The 18,226-nt window shown below is 36.1% G+C and overlaps 1 protein-coding gene across 3 annotated transcripts in view; it reads left to right on the top strand.

Moving 5' to 3' along the window:
• Positions 1-18,226, top strand: part of SOX6 (SRY-box transcription factor 6) — a 431,726-nt gene that overhangs the window by 198,334 nt on the left and 215,166 nt on the right. For all 3 annotated transcript variants that reach the window (XM_023737515.1, XM_004369676.3, XM_004369675.3), the window contains exons 5-6: positions 5,880-6,052; positions 9,090-9,158. In XM_023737515.1, the coding sequence (XP_023593283.1) occupies positions 5,880-6,052; positions 9,090-9,158 (242 nt within the window). The remainder of the gene's footprint in view (positions 1-5,879; positions 6,053-9,089; positions 9,159-18,226) is intronic.

Here is an 18,226-nt window from a genome sequence, read left to right as displayed (position 1 = left end):
GTTAAACAGACTTCTTGTAATTCCACTGTGAGTCCTATTAAGTTTATTAAAGTAGTGTGTGCAGGGATCCCGTAAAGAAGAATGATTAGGTTAAAGTCTTATTTTAAATTCACTAGGACACATTTCCAGATAATACTACTCGTTGACTATAGTTATGTTTGTCTTGGTAAGACCTTGTGTTTTAAGACCATTGCCTTTCCTTTCATTAGAGATGGAAACCAAGCAGAGAAATTGACAAAATTTATCTGTCTCTGGGCATGCTTTCTCTGTCTCTCCCTTACTTTGTCCCTCCCCATTGCTGTGCTTGTTACTGTTTTTTTCTCATTAGAAAAAACTTAGTTATCATCTCACAGGGGTGACCCACTTTCAGGGAATAGGTATTAAGAGACTAACCTGTTTAAAAATTTTATATTGTGAAAGTCCTAGGCATGGGAATATTGTAAAAGAAGTGAGGGAAATCTTTATTTAGTAAAGTGTTCTGCAAGTTGTATGCCTTGTCCAGATCTGGAGTTTTCAATGACTTCTCAATGCCCAGTCTTATTTCTAGCACTACTGATTATAATTATATATATTTCATATGGGCAAAATTAACTGGCAGATTATGGTGCTAACTTTTGTGAACAAATGCAAAAAAGAAAGAAAGGAAAGGATTTTAAATAAATTTTAAACCTGATTTTTAATTTTAATTTTCTATTCTCTTATCAAGAAGGGCATTAGCCTAATTAATTATCTTAGTATTTTACCTAAATTCTCATCTATTTTGAATTTTCTCTGTTGGCTTTGGGCCTGGGGACAGGACAGGTATAGTTTGTAAAGTAAAAAAAAAAAGTCTATTTTAGTTAATTTTTTTCCAGTTCTTCAGATTATGACCAAAAAAGGCTAGAGGGCTGATTTTGAAACTGTTATAATGAAAGATGGTATTTGAAAACTTTTGATGAGGGAAATTGCCACCGTATTTACATTTTGAAAAGTGTTTCCTTATTTACGCACTATTGACTTCCTATTGAGACTCAAAATTTTAAGTACAACTGGTAAAGAATTCAATGGATCAAATTCAGTAAATCTGAAGTCACTGGAATAAAGGCCCCTAAGAAGAAATGTGTCAATTTTAAAGGTCTTTCCTAACTGAAGACCATTTTGTGATAGAGCCAAAGGTTAATAAAATCAGTAGTGAATGTAGCAATTTTACAGATAAGCTATTCACAAGAAGTGTAGTTACTTGAATAAAAAGCTAATTCAGTTCTAAAATGCCACATGCAGTAGCAGTGAATAGGCGCTTTTAGGTGCTTTCTGGAGGAGGATAAAATACAGAATCACGGCACTCTTCTCTTCCAGCGTCCCTGGCTGCCTGTAAATTGCTGTGAATGGGGCTGTGGGCTGACAGGCTCTATTAAGACAAACTGCCTTTCTCATCGGAGAGATAAAATAAATCAGGTGTTTAGTCAAATTAAAATACTTCAGCTGGAGCAGGCCCTGGGGAGCACTGATCCACCTGACTAATCTGAGAGAAACTCAAGACAGATGTGGTTTGGGGATAAAGATGACCCCATGGAACACAACAACAACAACAACAACAAAGAATAAGAAGGGGAAAAAAACTGCTGCACTGTCTTTGGAGCTGGAGAATAGACACAGTTTACAGTGGAGAGTGTCAGATGCACACTGTGTGTGATATTGGATAAAAGCAGGCACGCTGACTTGCAGAGAGGCTGTGTGCAGAAGCTTTTTTGCTGGCTCCCTTTTTTGTGGTTTATGAAACTACCACTGTTTTTGTTTGGGAGGCAGAAGAGGCTATTTTCTGGCAATGCATTTTAGAGAATCATTTTAAGATAGTTTGAAAGATGTGAAACAGATGATGTTGGGCAGCTACTGATGACCTCTGTTGGGCTGGGCAGATCCTTACAATCTGATCTACTTTTTCTCCAAGTTAATTTTATCAAACCTCAAAATATAATTTAAGACAAGATTTTCTACATAGAGTTAAGTTACCTCATAAAAGCATTCTGTATGGTCCTTTCCTTTCCTTAACATCAACTGAGCGTATTTCATTTGCCCCACCACATCCCGAAGGTGCCCTCTTTCAGCAACTTTAGCAGTTGTAGTTCCTTTGTCATGGCAAAGTTTCATGTTTAATTAAACTTTCTTTTTTTTCTTTTTACATTAAATAGCTTGTGTTTGAAGAGTGGTTGGTCAGTGTGACTCAAACTTGAAGTTATTTTCATTACAACAGCAGAAGCACTAGCTATTCACTAAAACAAAAATCCAACCCAACGGGTTTTAAATGCCTGGCTTTAAACAGTATATCTGGACAAATACAATGCGTACAGAACAGAAAAATGACCACACACAAATACAAATTTGTCCACACATCTAGAGAACGTAAGGTATTTTATGGTATAAATTAATGTCTCCTTAATTTGACCCCAACAGGCTACGTGACTTTATATATAATTCACCCATTCAGGGGAATTTTAGATTTGTTACACTACTCATTTCATTCCAACCTCACTTGTTATGCAGTTCATATTTATCCAAAATATATATGTGCTCCTCAAGTTTAAGGAAGAGAGAGTGATAGCCTATATGAGTGCCTAAATCCTTAACTTAAAAATATTGATCACTGGATTGTTTTCTTCTTAAACATGTATCTTTTCTGTCTTAGGAAAAAACTTAGATATTATTGAATGTTTACAGTTAAACAATTTCAGTATCATGATGACTTTAAAAAAGATTCAGTTAAATGGTTTTATTCTATAAATTCAGATATTTTTATATATATCTATTAGAATTGGAAAAACAGTACATATATAGATTTCTTGACTTCACCTTAAGCAGAAGAGGCTAAGAAGTCATTTATGTGTTATCCACAGCTTCTATGATTCCTATGCAAAAGAGAAAGGGGAATAAATGGAAGATTGTTGAAAAGACTTTGTTCAACCTGGGAAAAGAGAAAAATGTTCAGTCCTCACTGGAGAATCTAAATACCAGATCCAATTCTTGTATTGGTTCTTGCCCCAAATTCCCTGTGAATGCTCTTCTTTATTAACAAAGAATTACAGTGCAGTAACTTTCCCAGTATTCAATAAGCCTTGTCATAACTGATTTCATATAGATAGGTATAACAAGAAAATTATACATAGTTCAGAATATTGCACAAAATATACGTAATTAAATGTACGTTTATCCCGTGCGTCTATTCTCATACCTTCCAATTCATTCTCCACACTGCATCCAGAAGGATTACATCACCTCTCCCCCTCACTTAAAATATCTTAGTGATTTTGAATTATTCTTAGAATAAAGATCATCAAACATGTCTATAAGAGGCTGAATGGTATGACCTTTTCCCACCCATCTAGCCTCATCTGGCATCATACTTATTTTCCTTGATCAAGTTTCACTGCATTCTTGAAACATACCCAAAACCCTCCCCACCACAGGTCCTTTGCACATGCTGTTTCTTCCTTCTGGGAGACTCCTTGGCTGCTACCCCCAGCCTTTTGCCAAGTTAACTCCTGTTCATCCTACTGTTGATTTGTTACTTTTTCAAGGATACCTTTCCTGACCTCGGCCCCCCAACTCAGTTAAACCTCCCCGCAAATATTTGTCTTGTTTGCAATTCTTATCTGTTGTACTTTACATTTGTGTATGTGACAACTTGATTAATGTGTCTCCTTACACTTTGGACTATAAACTGAATGAGAGTAGGGGCTGAGTCTGCTTTTACTTGCCATTTTATCATTAACTGTTAATATAGTAGCTGGTATATTGTTGCCAAGGAGCCCTGGTGGTGCAGTGGTTAAGCAGCTCAGTGGCTAACTGAAACGTTGGCAGTTCAAACCTACCCAGCGGCTCTGCAGGAGAAAAACCTGGCAATCTGGTCCCATAAAGATTATAGAGTAGAAAACGCTATGGGGAAGTTCTGCTCTGTCACATGGGGTCCTATGAGTCAAAAATTGACTTGACGGCACCCAACAACAGTAACAGTATTGTTGCCACTGAAGAAATATTTATTGAATTAAGAATGAGTGAAATAAGTAAATAAACTTAATAGTTTTCTTGTTTTGTGTCATCTCATTCCTGTAATATTGACATATACATTAGTTGAGTTTTCCTGTTTTTGAAAAGATTTTATGATTCCCTTCAGGGACCTGCTTTTGCGTTGTACTACACTTCCAGATTGAGAAGTTCTTCCTTCTACCTAGCTGAAATTCCTATTGCTGAAATTAAGACCTATTTTCTCTTAATAAATTCCAATATCTAGAAAGAACAGCCGATCACTAACCTTCATACAGTATTTGTTCCCTTATCAGTAGAACAAATTTTTCTAACATTATTTCACTATCTTTCTTTTTCTTCTAATTGTAATTTCAGGCCATCTTTCAGCTCAGTGAATCTTTAAGAGATATTGATAGGTTTTTTTGTTTGTTTTGTTTTTTAAACTTGAGTTGACATTAAGAATCCCAAGGTAATTTTAAATGTGGTAGCTTCTCTGCTGACATCAGTCTTAATTTGTGGGACTCATATACTAACTACCAAGTATCCTCTGAAGGCTCCTTTTCTCCATGGGGCCACTCAGAAACAAGGGCCACTCTTAATGGTTTTTAGTTTCTCCAATTGTCCTGGGGCTTTCTTAGCAGGAATGAGTGTTTTTTTCATAGGAGGTTGGAAGTCTCCCCTTCCACACACACAAAAATCGGCAATCTTTGTCCCCTTTGACAGCTGGTGGCATCTTTCTGAAAAGCTTTCAAATCATAGATCATTTCCTCATATTGAAACCTGTGTGGCTCAAATACAGTGGGTTGAAATTTTTGTCTTATGCTGAGGTAAAACGCTCTAATTTAGATTCACAAAAGGATTCTGTACCCTTTACTTAGGAGAGCTGTGCAATTTGCCCATAAAAAGACTGTTCAGCACCATTAGTGCATACCATAAGTGTTCAGCAGCATCATATTCATTAAACAGCATATCCTTATGCATAACCTTTTCAACCTCGAATGTGTTTTTTCCCTTTGAAGAATGACAAATGAGAAAGGGGTGAAGGAGCCCCCCAAGCAACATTGTTGCTTTTAAGGATGAACTTGGAAGCTTTACCATGATCTCCTCACGGCCATGGGGGTGGGGGCGGCTAAAAATGCAGATTCAATCCTTTCTAACCTGAGGCAATTTTGATTCTCTCTCTAGAACTTGTGCCATGGCCAAGAGATTGACCCCTGTCTTCTGAGGTTCAGAGACAGATATTTGCACAGTAGAAAAATTTTGTTAGGGCAGTAACCAAAAACTTCCTTAAGTAACATTTATTAAGCACCTGCTATGTCTTGGAGGAGGACTCCTGGTGGTGTGGTGGTTAAGCACTCGGCTGTGAACCAAAAGGTCTGCCTTCCAACCCACCAGTCTGTGAAAGAAGATGTGACCGTCTGCTTCTGTAAAGATTTACAGTCTTGGAAACTATTGGGCAGTTCTACTCTGTCCCACTAGCTATGAGTCGAAATCTACTTGTCAGCAGTGGATTTTTTTTTTTTTAATGTCTCGGATACTGTATTAATCACTGAGGATAGAAGTGATTAGAATATTAATATAATCCATAGTACTATCAGACAGATTTCCTTTGGAGGAAGAGGAGAGAGAATGTGTTAAAGAGAGAGAATGGGACAGGTCTGTTTTTTTGTTATTGTTCTTGGCAGGGATTGTGAATAGCCCTAGCATTCATTCCGTTACTATAACTACCCTGTGGTGTTCCTACACTCACAATGGCTTCCCGTTGTTGTCACAGGTCTTTTGGTATCTTAGGGTAGGCCCTTTCTAAATTCTGCCTCTCTTTCTCCAGTTCATTCTGACTTTCCTCAAACTTGTGAGATATCTTCTTGCTTCCATTTTAGGTACACCTGAGAGCCTGGCAGAAAAAGAACGGCAGCTCTCCACCATGATTACCCAGCTGATCAGTTTACGGGAGCAGCTCCTGGCAGCCCATGATGAACAGAAAAAACTGGCAGCCTCACAAATTGAGAAACAACGGCAGCAAATGGACCTTGCTCGCCAACAGCAGGAACAGGTGAGCCCTGCAAAAGGAGCTGATGAACTGGAGATGTGCGATGTGCCAAGCTCAGCGAGTAATCACATTGATTGGCTTATTTGTCATAAGCTTTCCTAAAAAAAAAAAGGAAAGAAGCCTTTTGGAAATCTAAGGTTCCCAACGATACTGACGGGATATGTGGAGAACAAAGGAAAGCATCATAACAACCAGACAGTACTGAAATGATACATTGTTTAAGAACATTTGGATCAGGGATACTTATTCACATAGGCATCAGATGCAGTCCCAGTGTAGTTTAACCATGAGTAAGTCACTTCTTCCTGGGCCTTACTCTCCTCATCCAGAGGAGGAGGAAGGAAAGTCTGCATAGGCTTTACTTTCCTCATCTAGAAAAACTGTGGAAGATCTTTCAGCTCTGTAGTTCAATGATTTTCTCTAATTTTAAAGCTAGGGTGACCATACATTTCAGTTTTCCAAGAATAGCTCTGGTTTATGCCTGTTTTCCAGGGTAATTATTAATTACTCTCCCCTCCACCCACTGTTTCCACTTGAAAAAGTTGTCCTGGTTTGGATGATAAATTATATGGTCACTCTATTTATAGCACAGGTAAATCATTGAAAAACAAATTGGCACATGTCTCCTTTAAGAATTTGACTTGATTGACTTAGAAGTGAGCAAGAAGCATAGCAAAGTTTAAATGTATATCTTCTAAAAGTAAATCATTTTCCCAAACGTCCTTCTTGTCTCATAAGAGCACATTAATCTAACAACAGTGATCCCATAGGGTAGTCCTTGATGCTTTAGATCAGACAGACCCAAATTAATGTGCAGTTTTTAGGGATCTGACATTATTACTGGAATTATCTTTTCAGTTAAATGTATTTTATAGGGGTATATAGAGCAATATATGCTCTGTTGATTTTAATGAGTTGTGGTATTTTATATGCTTGAATATTTGCCCACATGTAGGAATATGGACTCAGCCCCTAATGGAAAATAACATAAAGGAACACTGTAAAAAATCAGAAGTTAGAATGTCATTTAGCCATCCAGAGATGACACAGTAATTAACTATTGACACTTGTGAATAAGCTAGCACAAATTAATCTTGACACATTTGCAGACGAGTGATATCTTACAGTGAACACTTTGTAATTATATTTCAAAATGAAAATTAAATGACACTTAAAACTAGGTTGTCATGCTCAATGAAGCGAGCATGTAGCTCAACCGATTGGCAAATAAAATTCAGGATTTGAGCCACATGGTGCTTATGTACCATACTTCACTGTGTCAAACCCATACATCTAGAGTGGATGATAGTAATTGCACTGTGGTGTTTTGGATGCATTTCTGTGCAGCACTTTATCATTTAGGAGGGACCATCAATATTAGATGCCTAGTGGTGTTTCACTGGTCTACTAAGAGGAAATAAATATTCAGAATCCAGCATCCATACCTACAGCTGCAGATTGAGTTGTCCATTTCTGATCTGAATGGTGACAGGCAGAGTGGGTCATTCCAACCTGATTAAATATTGTTTCTATTTTGCCTGTAAAGTTTTGGAGAGGAGTGATGCCATTTCTCAAACTATAACTATGGTAACCAAAAAAAAACCAAACCCATTGCCGTTGAGTCAATTCTGACTCATAGTGACCGTATAGGGTAGAGTAGAACTGCCCCACAGGGTTTCCAAGGAGCACTTGGTGGATTCAAACTGCCGAACTTTTGGTTAGCAGCCCTAGCTCTTAACCACTACACCGCTTGGGTTTCCGTAACTATGGTAAGGGCGGTTTTATCGTGGTTTCCAGTATGAGCCAGTTACCACCAGAAATCCATAAAGCAACATATGGGAGCAGACCATCATGCTGGCATTTTATGCTGAATGAAATGCATTTTGGATGGTTCCTTCTGCTCTGAACTCGAGCATCAAGAGGCTCAAGAAGTACAGTGGAGAGCTGAGCCCCACTCATTTCCGCTTTCAACATTGCCCACTCTAGATTATTGTCTTTTGGAAATAAGAAAAAATAGGAAGAAAAGACCATAATTCTTTCTGGTGGTGTACCACTATACCAAGTCCTTCTAAGTACTCTCTGGCCACTTTTCTCTCTGGCCTCCTAGCTTGGCAGTGAGTGTGTTCTCACTAAGGAGCACCCCCCAGGGCTTCAAGCTGTAGCAGCTCAGCTTTTGAGACAAGAAGTAGCCTAATGCCTTACTCATAATCATCATACTAAACACCGTTTTCCTAAGGAAGTTGTTTGCCCTCCTGAGAGGCATATTTAGCCTTCAATAGGGCTTGTTATGGTTAAGTAATTAATATTTCTTTTATAGACCAAATGACCTGCTAAGATGTTGAATTTGATTGTTGGGTGAAGCAAAGGAATATAAAACTTGCATGTAAAATTAAACTATACTGTAAAATTAAAGCATTCCCCTCAAAAGGGCAAATGGATGGATAAATGTTAAATTATAGTTTAGTTTGTTCTTAATAATACTTTATATATCACATACAGTATTATCAGCAAAAGCTAAAGATTTTTTACTTTTTGGTGTGTTTTCAGTACTTCTTTGACAATATTTGTAAGTGCATGAGTTCTGAAAATCTTTGCATCAGAAGAGGCTTCACCAAAGTAGACCATATTGTACAGTCAAAGACATTCTTTTCCTGTGTTTACTTACAGATTTTAATTTTAATATCCAAATTAAGGTCCTTAGGAAAATGTAGCCAGAATTTTCCTGTTTGTTCCCCAAGGATCAGATTCCCAAATTCTCATTCATTCCAGATGACCAATGCAGATACAGGTGAACTGCTCACAAATGTCATTCAATGGGTAGTTTTTACCTACAGATAAAGATTTAGGAGTAAGCAGAGAAATGGCACCTGGTTGAAAATGTTTCTTTTCTACAACTTTCTGAATCTGCCTTCCCATTTTATAGGAACTCTTTCCCATAAGGGTGCAGTAAAGACTTCTTGTAATACCAGGAGAGATACCTGAGGTAGTGGCAAAGGTATAGGCATTTCGTTTTAACTTAATGAAACTTTATTTCTGATAGATTGCAAGACAACAGCAGCAACTTCTGCAACAGCAGCACAAAATTAATCTCCTGCAGCAACAGATCCAGGTCAGTGTATTTTATTACTCTCATCTGATTATACTTAGATACTTTCCTCCTTGAAAATGGAATTCAAAATGCTGCCAATGAAGCTCTGTCTTATAAACAGCACCAGTTGGATGGTGTATGCAATTGTCTAAATGGAAATAGAAAACATAGACTAAGTAGAGGTCTAAGCATTCTCCTCCAATGCGTAAGCAGAATAAACTTTATCTTTTTTTCCTTCTGCCATTTGCTTAAAACAAGCTAATAGAAACCTAGTTGTTTCCAGGGTAGCATACAGATGCTGTTTTTATTGCCACAAACCACTTTTTGCTTTGTATTTTACCATCTAATAGGATTATGGGGAGAAGCTTACTTTTATTTAGGGCTGTTTTATTGGGCCAATTATGAGAAGAATTTTATGACCTAGAAAAAGGCTAGTAATCATTAACTTGCTCTTTAACAAACATTAACTGCATTCCTGCTGTGAGGTGTGCATTTTGCTAGGTGCTGAGGGCAATATAAAGATTAATGAATAGTAGTCTATCTTCAAGGAGCTTACAGTCTAGGTAGGAAGAAAAATATTTTAATGAATAATTTAACACAATTTATAGTCACTTTTTCTTGTGGTAGGGTAACAATATATAGATCACCATTACAGTGATCTGGGAAGGGTAGGCAATGGTATAATTTCTGTCATTTTTTTAGATACTTGATGGTTATTTCAACTAACAGCTCCTTGAGATAGGTAAGGTAAGTGGTTTCCATTTCTGAATGGGAACATAGGTGTGTGACTTCTAGAAATCCATAGAATAAGGAACTGGTTGATTGGTGATTAATCCTCAGGAATGCTCTACCCTACCGGAGGATCTTGTTTCTCTTGGTTGCTGTGGTTGTTTTCTAACCTGCTGGGACTTCTGATTCAATCTAGTTGGGCCAGCATATTGTGGATTATATTATTCTTTCTTGAGGTTAATATCAGATCTTCCTGCATTTTTTTTTTAAATCAGTAGCATAAAGTCATAGCTTACTCTAATCTTCTACCTCATTGATGAAAACCAGTGACTTTAACTTAAGTCCTTGCTTCATTTTGTTAAGCATACTTACTGTTCCAGGTAGTAGTCACTGCCTTTTAAATAATTGCCGATTTTTTGCCTGAAGAAGTAAGTGTACCTAATTTGGTATTTTGTCCAGCTGTCTCTTCACTAGGAGGTTTTAGCTGATGTTTTATTGGTTCTGATTCTGTATTCTATACCAAGTCTATATGCCTCAAAAGAAAAGTCCAAATATTGAGGAGATGGAATGTCTCTGAAATTTTTGACTGTCGGACTTTACAATTAAATCTTGGAATAATTACTCATCCAGATATCTCTTTTATGATTCACGCTGAGATCCTTAATTAAATAACTGTCCAGGTGTTCTCTTATTCTGCCCTTATTAGTATTTTCAGTGGGCCTCCTACTGCTGAGGTCAAGATTTTTAGCCCGTGGCTTCCTACATTTTTTTCTAGATCCCTCTTTAAGAACTTAGCAGGTGTTAAATAACCTGATTATTTAGTTTTGTTTCTCCTATTTGTAAAGCAGGGATAGAAGGAGTTCCCTGAGATGCTCCCGTATCAGTTGATTCTTATTAATGTTTTTACTACCTCTTTATTACTTTCTTCTTTATTTATTTCTAATATATTTCACTTCTCAGTCTAATGTTGGTTGTATTGACTAGCTATCTTAATTGATGTTTGCCTAGGGTACTGAGGAATTCAGATGAAAAGCAACCAAATCAGTTTAGAATATGTTTATGAAATATTACAAGTATTTATTGATTACATCTGATTTTATAGTTATAACTTGACTATATGAAATTATAGTTTTTTCAGGAAACTATAGAACATAATCTTAAAATAGTACTTCATTGTAATGTTCTTTTAAAAAGATAGGAACAATTTTTTTTCAAGTTTTCTAAAAGAAGTTTAATTATTTTTAAAATTCATGGATATTTGTCATTATTTAAAATTTTTTAAAAATGAAGCTATTCAGTACTTGAATTCAGCAGTATAAAATATAAAATAATGAGGGATTCAGCCTGTTGGAGTTAAGTTCATTGTGGAAATAAAGAACTCTTTGTAACAGGAATTCACATTTTAAAAAATAATACAAGTAATAAGACCTATATTCTAGCTTATTCTGTCCTGAGCTACTACTTTACTGCATATCTTGTCAGTATTTATCTTATCAGTATGAGACCATTCAAAGAATTTTTCAGATGTTGAGGAACACTCCTTACAAAAAATGTATTCATCTCTGACAGCTAACAAAACAGGTATTTGATATTCAGACTCTTTCAGTCATTTTTTGGAGGGGGCACAGGTTAACTATATTCTCAAATATGGTTTTTGAAAAGCCATAGATGTAATCAAATTTGAGAGCGATATTATTGTTGATCTAATTTTAATATACTTTTTGAGCAAAATATGAAATTTAAGGGATGCTTCAAACATTTTTCTGTCAGGACAAAGCAACATTCTCCCATTTGAAAACAAAACAGAAAAAACAAAAAAAACAAGATGATAAAAACAAAACCTAACCTCTCTTCTCAAAGCAAATGAATGGAGAGATAATTGGAGCAAGTTTGACATTTTTTTTTCCTTTTAAAATCTGAGTCCTGGAACCTATTGTCTAACATGATCAGCAAGATTAAGCCATGGCAATTGGCTATGGATCATGAATATCAGGTGGTTACATTCAGAATCGTTCTTTACTTCTGTTTCAAAATGCTAACCTCTGAATTGGTGCTGTTTTGGGGGGATTTACAAGCTTTAATAGAAAGGAAAGAGTGTCTAACCTCTTGTAACAATCACACACAAACACACCTGGGCCTGTTATAATTAAAACAAATGATAACCTGATTGGTTTTAACAAATTGAAAAATAGGATTTTTTCGTTAGAGATGGGAAATGACATGGTAAAGATAGTATTTTAAAAGTTTTCATGCTTATTTAGTTTCAACTGTTTAACATTTATACGTGCAGATAAAATAAGTTACTTTACATTATATGTTTCTTCCTTTAATATAATTTTTAACATAATTTTGCCTTGGTTATTTCTGACTAAACGTTTAAAGATACACTTCTAAGACCATGTAAGCTATGTTTAAAAAGTAAGATGAATGATTTTATGAACTAATGTTTCTATATTTTTCGATGAGTAAATTTTTATAATTTAAAAAATCGGGATAATAATTTAAAATGATTATTCAAATGCTTTAATATTAACAGATATTTTAGGAGGCTGTTTCTTAGTGTATTCCAATACCTCTGTTGGTGCTTTGGGGAAAATAATGATTCCTCTAATTTGTTACATATTAAGTAATTTCCTGACATGGATCCAATAAGAAATTAGACATTTTTGATATTTTGAGGGCAGGAATAGCACAGTTTGTATCTATCCTATGGAAAGCACAAAACTAATAGATTGTGAAATACAGAGCCTTGAAAACTGGGAATGTTGATTCTTATGCTGTAATTCCAAAGACAACAGTTGCGTCAGTAATTTCATCTTCCTTTTTTCATCCATTGCACTACAGTATCCAAACCAATCTTTTGAATCATGTTATTTATGAGTTATACTAACTAGTACACAAAATTCACTTTTAATCCATAGGACGGTTGTAAACAGATCAAAGCATATTTACATTATTTTGATCAACTATTAAATACAGGACTATTCTAAGCAAAACAAAAAATATTTTATAAATCTTGATTTCTTGATTTATCCATATTTTATTCATCTAACCTCATTTGACCATGTCATAGATTTTGAACGTAGAGAAGATACTCTTCGTGGACACAATATACTACATTCTTTGGTTTCTATATCGTGTCAGTAGGAACGATGGCATTTTGCAGCTAGAATTTAACTTTGTCTTTGCAAGAGAATTCAGCTCATTAAAATATCTCTGTGAGAAACTTACATTTTCCAGGCATGAATGGTGTTATCCAATTATTCATGTCTCTTCAGATCCCAGTTTTAGAGTTTTTCAAGTGGACTGTATCGTGTGCTATCGAGGCAGTGTCCTCTTCTAACATTACTGATTGAACAATAGTTTCTTAAGAATGGACAGGCTGTTTGGAATTTTATTTGGGCATTTGGCTTTCTAGGCTGGAGCCAATGATTTAGTCAATGCATACGTGTACACCTTTTTGGGTATAATTGGGAGACTAGGAGTTGCTAGCTCTTTTTTATGATTAATATACAATGTCCATGGCCCTCCTCTCATCATTTAATGTATGCATCAGATGGCAGAGTCTATCTGTGGAAGGCCTGGATTAAAGGCCATTGCTGCTTCTTTGCAGATAGTCTTTGTCTTATCTGAAACCTTTCTGCTTAAAATGCTGTAATACATGCTGTTTATTTACTTTTACCAAAGCCAAGTGTTTTTCTCTTAAAGCTTTTTCACTTTATTCCTAAGAGTATATGAGTATTTTTTTATATATAATATTTTCTTTTTATTATTAATTTATTACTATGTGCTATTTAGTGTATTTTGTGTGTCTGTGTGTGTCACCTGATAGAACACCATTAAATCTGTGTTCTTCTTTCCTCCTACTTGGTAAACAGAAGAGGTGCTAATATAAGACTGAAAGTGATTGTTCTTAAACTGTTCAACAGATTAATTTGAGTTGTACTCTCACCTTTTAAGGAGGTAAACCTTGCCTTTTGTTTCCTTGAATGTGATTAACTACAGGCATTTCGGGTATCTGCTGAGCAGAATAAGGACTACCATTTTATGGGAAGTAGTTGTCTAAAGATCAGAAATAATTACTTTGCACATTAGCCTTCATGACCTGCATGACCTGGTTAATTAATTTTTTGCTGGGATAATAATAATAGAAATATATTTGAAGATCTGCTTTCTCATTAAGTATCTAATTGACCTCTAATTTTAAGAGCTGGACCTTCCATTTATTGTCTTTTGGGGATGTCTAGAGCAGTCAGCCGAAGAGTGAGGAAGTCAGCAGCAGACTTCCAGTCTCACTTAGTCCTTCTGTCTTTGGTTGTATTTCTTTGTTAATTGTATTTAGCATAGATAAACAAAAAGCAATTATAGTGCTCCTGTTTTGGCTTTAGAGAATAGTCATCTTTTGTATGTTATTGATCAGGAAGCAGATCTCTTTCCAGCAGCCTCTGAATAGGACCAAATAAACTCATTGAAAGTAATTTGATACTTCTGTTGGCACTGTACATATATCTGATACTCTCTTGCAATGAAGTGAAGGTTATAAACAAAGCTTAGAAGTCTAGGATTAGCCCCCAGCTTCAGCAAACCCTTAAAATATTTTGTAATTCTATCTTCAATCATGAATTAGCCAGGAAAAACAGACCCTCTCTCCTTTTTCTATTTCTCTGCTGTATGTTGTTTTTAATTGCCCACAGGCAGGCGGTTGTGATCGTCTTTGGAAGTTTAAAACCAAGATAAAAATGCAAATCTAATTTTTTTTTATGTAATCTAATTAACTTTTTAAGTAATGATAGATGCTCTATAGCCTGCTTCAAACATTTTAATAATGAAATTTCTGGATTATAAAGAATAGGTAATGCTGCTATAATTCATGGACAGCAAGGGCTGTAACAGCTAAAAATATAAATTCTTGTTGTGGTTTAGAAAGACTGCCTTAGTTATTCACACTAGCCTGTTGAAGTTGGAGTGGAACTAGAAATAAGAAGAGGTAACACCTGACTAGATCCCCATGAGCTACTGTATGGAATTATCAATCAGTGTGCTACCTGTTATCCAAATGTGGCCTCTTGGCAAAGAGCTCATTCAGCAGACCAGAATCTGATTGGTGAATCTCAGTGCTTTTCGTGCACTGCCCTTTACCTTCCGGAACTCCCTCTGTGTGACCCTCCCTTCTCCATCTTACCTACTGTGCTTGTCTCTCAGATGCCACTCCCCAGGTCTCTCCTAAATAAAGTGATACAAAAAAGTTCTGGGAAACCACAGTCTCTGCTTCTTTCTGGGATTATTGAAAGTGGGAGAGTGCCTTACCTCTTCAGAAGAAAGGTTGTGCCAAACAGAGTGAGGCAGATGATCAAGGTGGCACCAGCACATGGCACTGAATAACCTTGAATCAATCCTACAGGGAAAAAGTGATTCTTTTTCTATTGTTTCTTGATCCTTCTGATTACACTGAAGGCTCAGTTTAGTGTTGGTCTTAAATACCTTTCTAGGAGGTGCTAATCTCTGTTTGTAGGAGGAAGGGAGGGAGAGGAAGAGAGAGACAGGAAGAGAAAGAGAAAGATTGAGAGGGAGGGAGGGGGCAAAAAATCTTAGTGTCAGAGCCTTTGGAGGCAATAGAATTTACATAAAATTGTTTACTTTTCATAGTATTTATTCTCATGGTTATCTTCTATTTGTGGCAGTGATTTTAGTTTTCTATTAGACTAGTGACATAAAGTTTCCTTTTGAAATAAATGTATTTAAGGAAAAAAAAGTCAACTTAAGTAAAAACCTTAAGCAAATGGTAGCTGGGTACTTGGATATGGCAAAAATTATAAAGGTAGTTCTTTAATGATGGAATTTTGGGAAACCCTTAAAAGAACGCTACTAGGAAGTATTCAACCTCTCCCTTCTTCCCCTGCCACTTTCACAGAATATCAAACTTGGACGCATCATCTAAGATGTCATCGTGATTCTTATTCACTGATGGCGTGAGGAAAGGAAAGAATAGCTGTTACTATTGAAGAACAATATAACGAGTTTATAATTAAGCTACACTTAAAAAAACCCTGAAATTATATTCTTTTTATTTTTTTAATTTGAAATGCTCTTTCTTATTGTGAAGTAATTGTGATAATAGGTGGTATGTGTTTTGTTTCATTTTCCAGTAGTTTTATTTAGTAAAATTAAAAGTTTCCATGTATATGTAAGTATCCACTTTTTGACTTTGAAATTTTACTGCTTCATGAAATGCAAAACGTCAGGAACTCTTAGTTTCATCGAAATCCTTTATTTTTCATTAGGAAAATGAGGCATAGACATATGAAGTGGATTTTTCCAAGCTTAAAAGGCTAAATATTGTGAGAGCCATGAGCAGAAACTAAGTTTCTTGACTCCTGGACTGGTACTACTTCCAACATTCCAGTTGTATCTCAATTTACCCTTTTTGTAATTTCAGTAAATCTTAGTGCACTTCAGTTTCCTGGTTTGTAAAATGTGGATAATCATACTTAACATCTAAAGTCCCCTTTATCCTTAAATGGAAAATTTGAGGAGTTGCTGTTAGACTCAGTTTCTATCCCAGACCCACTACAATTGTGGTATATACCAACAAAGAAAGAGATAAAAAGAACAGAGTTGGAATCTTTTTGTAGTGTAGTATATGATGTATCTATGGCTGAGTGACTCTTTTGGTGTTTACATATATGCCTCTTAGAAAGTTAATTATATTACTTTCCAGGGGTTTGAAAGTGATATGCCTTTATATTGAGGGTCAGTCACCTTTAACTGATAATAACTTCTTTTAACAGCTACCATTTTCAACTGGTGAGAATGAGCAGAGAGTGACAGCATTTGGTGCTAGTGGCTATTTTAAAAATAATGGCCCCTGGGCCCCATCTCCAGACATTCTGCTTTAATTGGTATGGAGTACAGTCCCAGCATGGGAACTTTTTTTGTTTTTTTTTTAATTGTACTTTAGGTGAAGATTTACAGAACAAATAGTTTCTTATTAAACAGTCAGTACACATACTGTTTTATGACATTGGTTAACAACCCCACGACATGTCAACCCTCTCCCTTCTCGACCTTTTTTTTTTTTTTTTTGGTAAAAATATACATAGCCAAAGATATACCATTTCAAAAATTTCTTACATGCACAACTGTGACATCAGTTACGTTCTTCCAGTTGTACTGCTGTTCTCACTTTAGATGAAGGTTTACAGAACAAAATAGTTTCTCATTAAACAATTAGTACACATGTTGCCCTATGACAATGGTTAACAACTCCACTACATGTCAACACTGTCCTAACTCAACCTTGGGTTCCCTATCACCAGTTTTCCTGTCTCAGCATGAGGACTTTTAAAAGCTTTCTGGGTCATTCTAGTGGGCAATCAGGATTGAGAAATACTACTCTATACAATGTAGTGCAGATTAAATGATTGAATGTGAACTCTAAATTGTTTAGAATGATTATCTAGACTGCAGGTTGTGGGCATAGCTTAAACAGATCATTCTTGAACTGTTGAAATATACCTTTGGCTTTGGTCATGATTATTTTATTTAATAGTTAGAAAGTCTATAAAAGACGATAGTTTAAACTATTTTAACAAATTTGGTTAGTTTTTCAAATAACTTTTTTTTATTTTATTGCTATAATTAAATGAAGTTTACATTTCAAGTTAGTCCCCCATACAGAAATTTTTTTTTTTTAACATACATTGTTATGACAACCTATCCGCTCACGCCATTCTGCGACAGCACACTCCTCCGCTCTGCCCCTGATTCTCCATGAATATTCAACTAGCTCCTAACTCTCTCTGCCTTCGCATCTCACCTCTGGACAGAAGCTGCCCCTTTGGTCTCTTGTATCTACTTGACAAAGAGGCACATTCTTCACAAGTACCACTTTATGTCCCCCAGTGCAGTCCAATCCCTGTCTGAAGAGTTGGCCTTGGAAATTGTTTTAGTTCTGGGGTGATAGAGAGTCCAGGAGCTGTGCTTTCTGGGGTGCCTCCAGTCTCAGTCAGACCATTAAGTCTGGTCTTCTTACTAGAATTTGAGTTCTGCATCCCATTGTTCTACTGCTCCATCAGAGACCCTCTGTTGTGTTCCCTGTCAGGATGTTCATTGGTGGTAGCTGGGCACCGTCTAGTTCTTCTGGTCTCAGGCTAATGAAGTCTCTGGTTTATGTGGCCCATTCTGTCTCTTGGGCTAATACTGTCCTTGTGTCTTTGGTGTTCTTTGTTTTCCTTTACTCCAAGTGGTTGGGACCAATTGATGCATCTTAGATGGCTGCTTGCAAGCTTTTAAGACCCCAGACAACCCTCACCAAAGTAGGATGCAGAACAGTTTCTTAATAAGCTTTGTTATGCCAATTG

Source organism: Trichechus manatus, unplaced genomic scaffold (assembly GCF_000243295.1).
Source record: "Trichechus manatus latirostris isolate Lorelei unplaced genomic scaffold, TriManLat1.0 scaffold00006, whole genome shotgun sequence".
In the NCBI taxonomy this organism is placed as follows: domain Eukaryota; kingdom Metazoa; phylum Chordata; class Mammalia; order Sirenia; family Trichechidae; genus Trichechus; species Trichechus manatus.
This window is presented reverse-complemented; position numbering and strand designations above follow the sequence as displayed.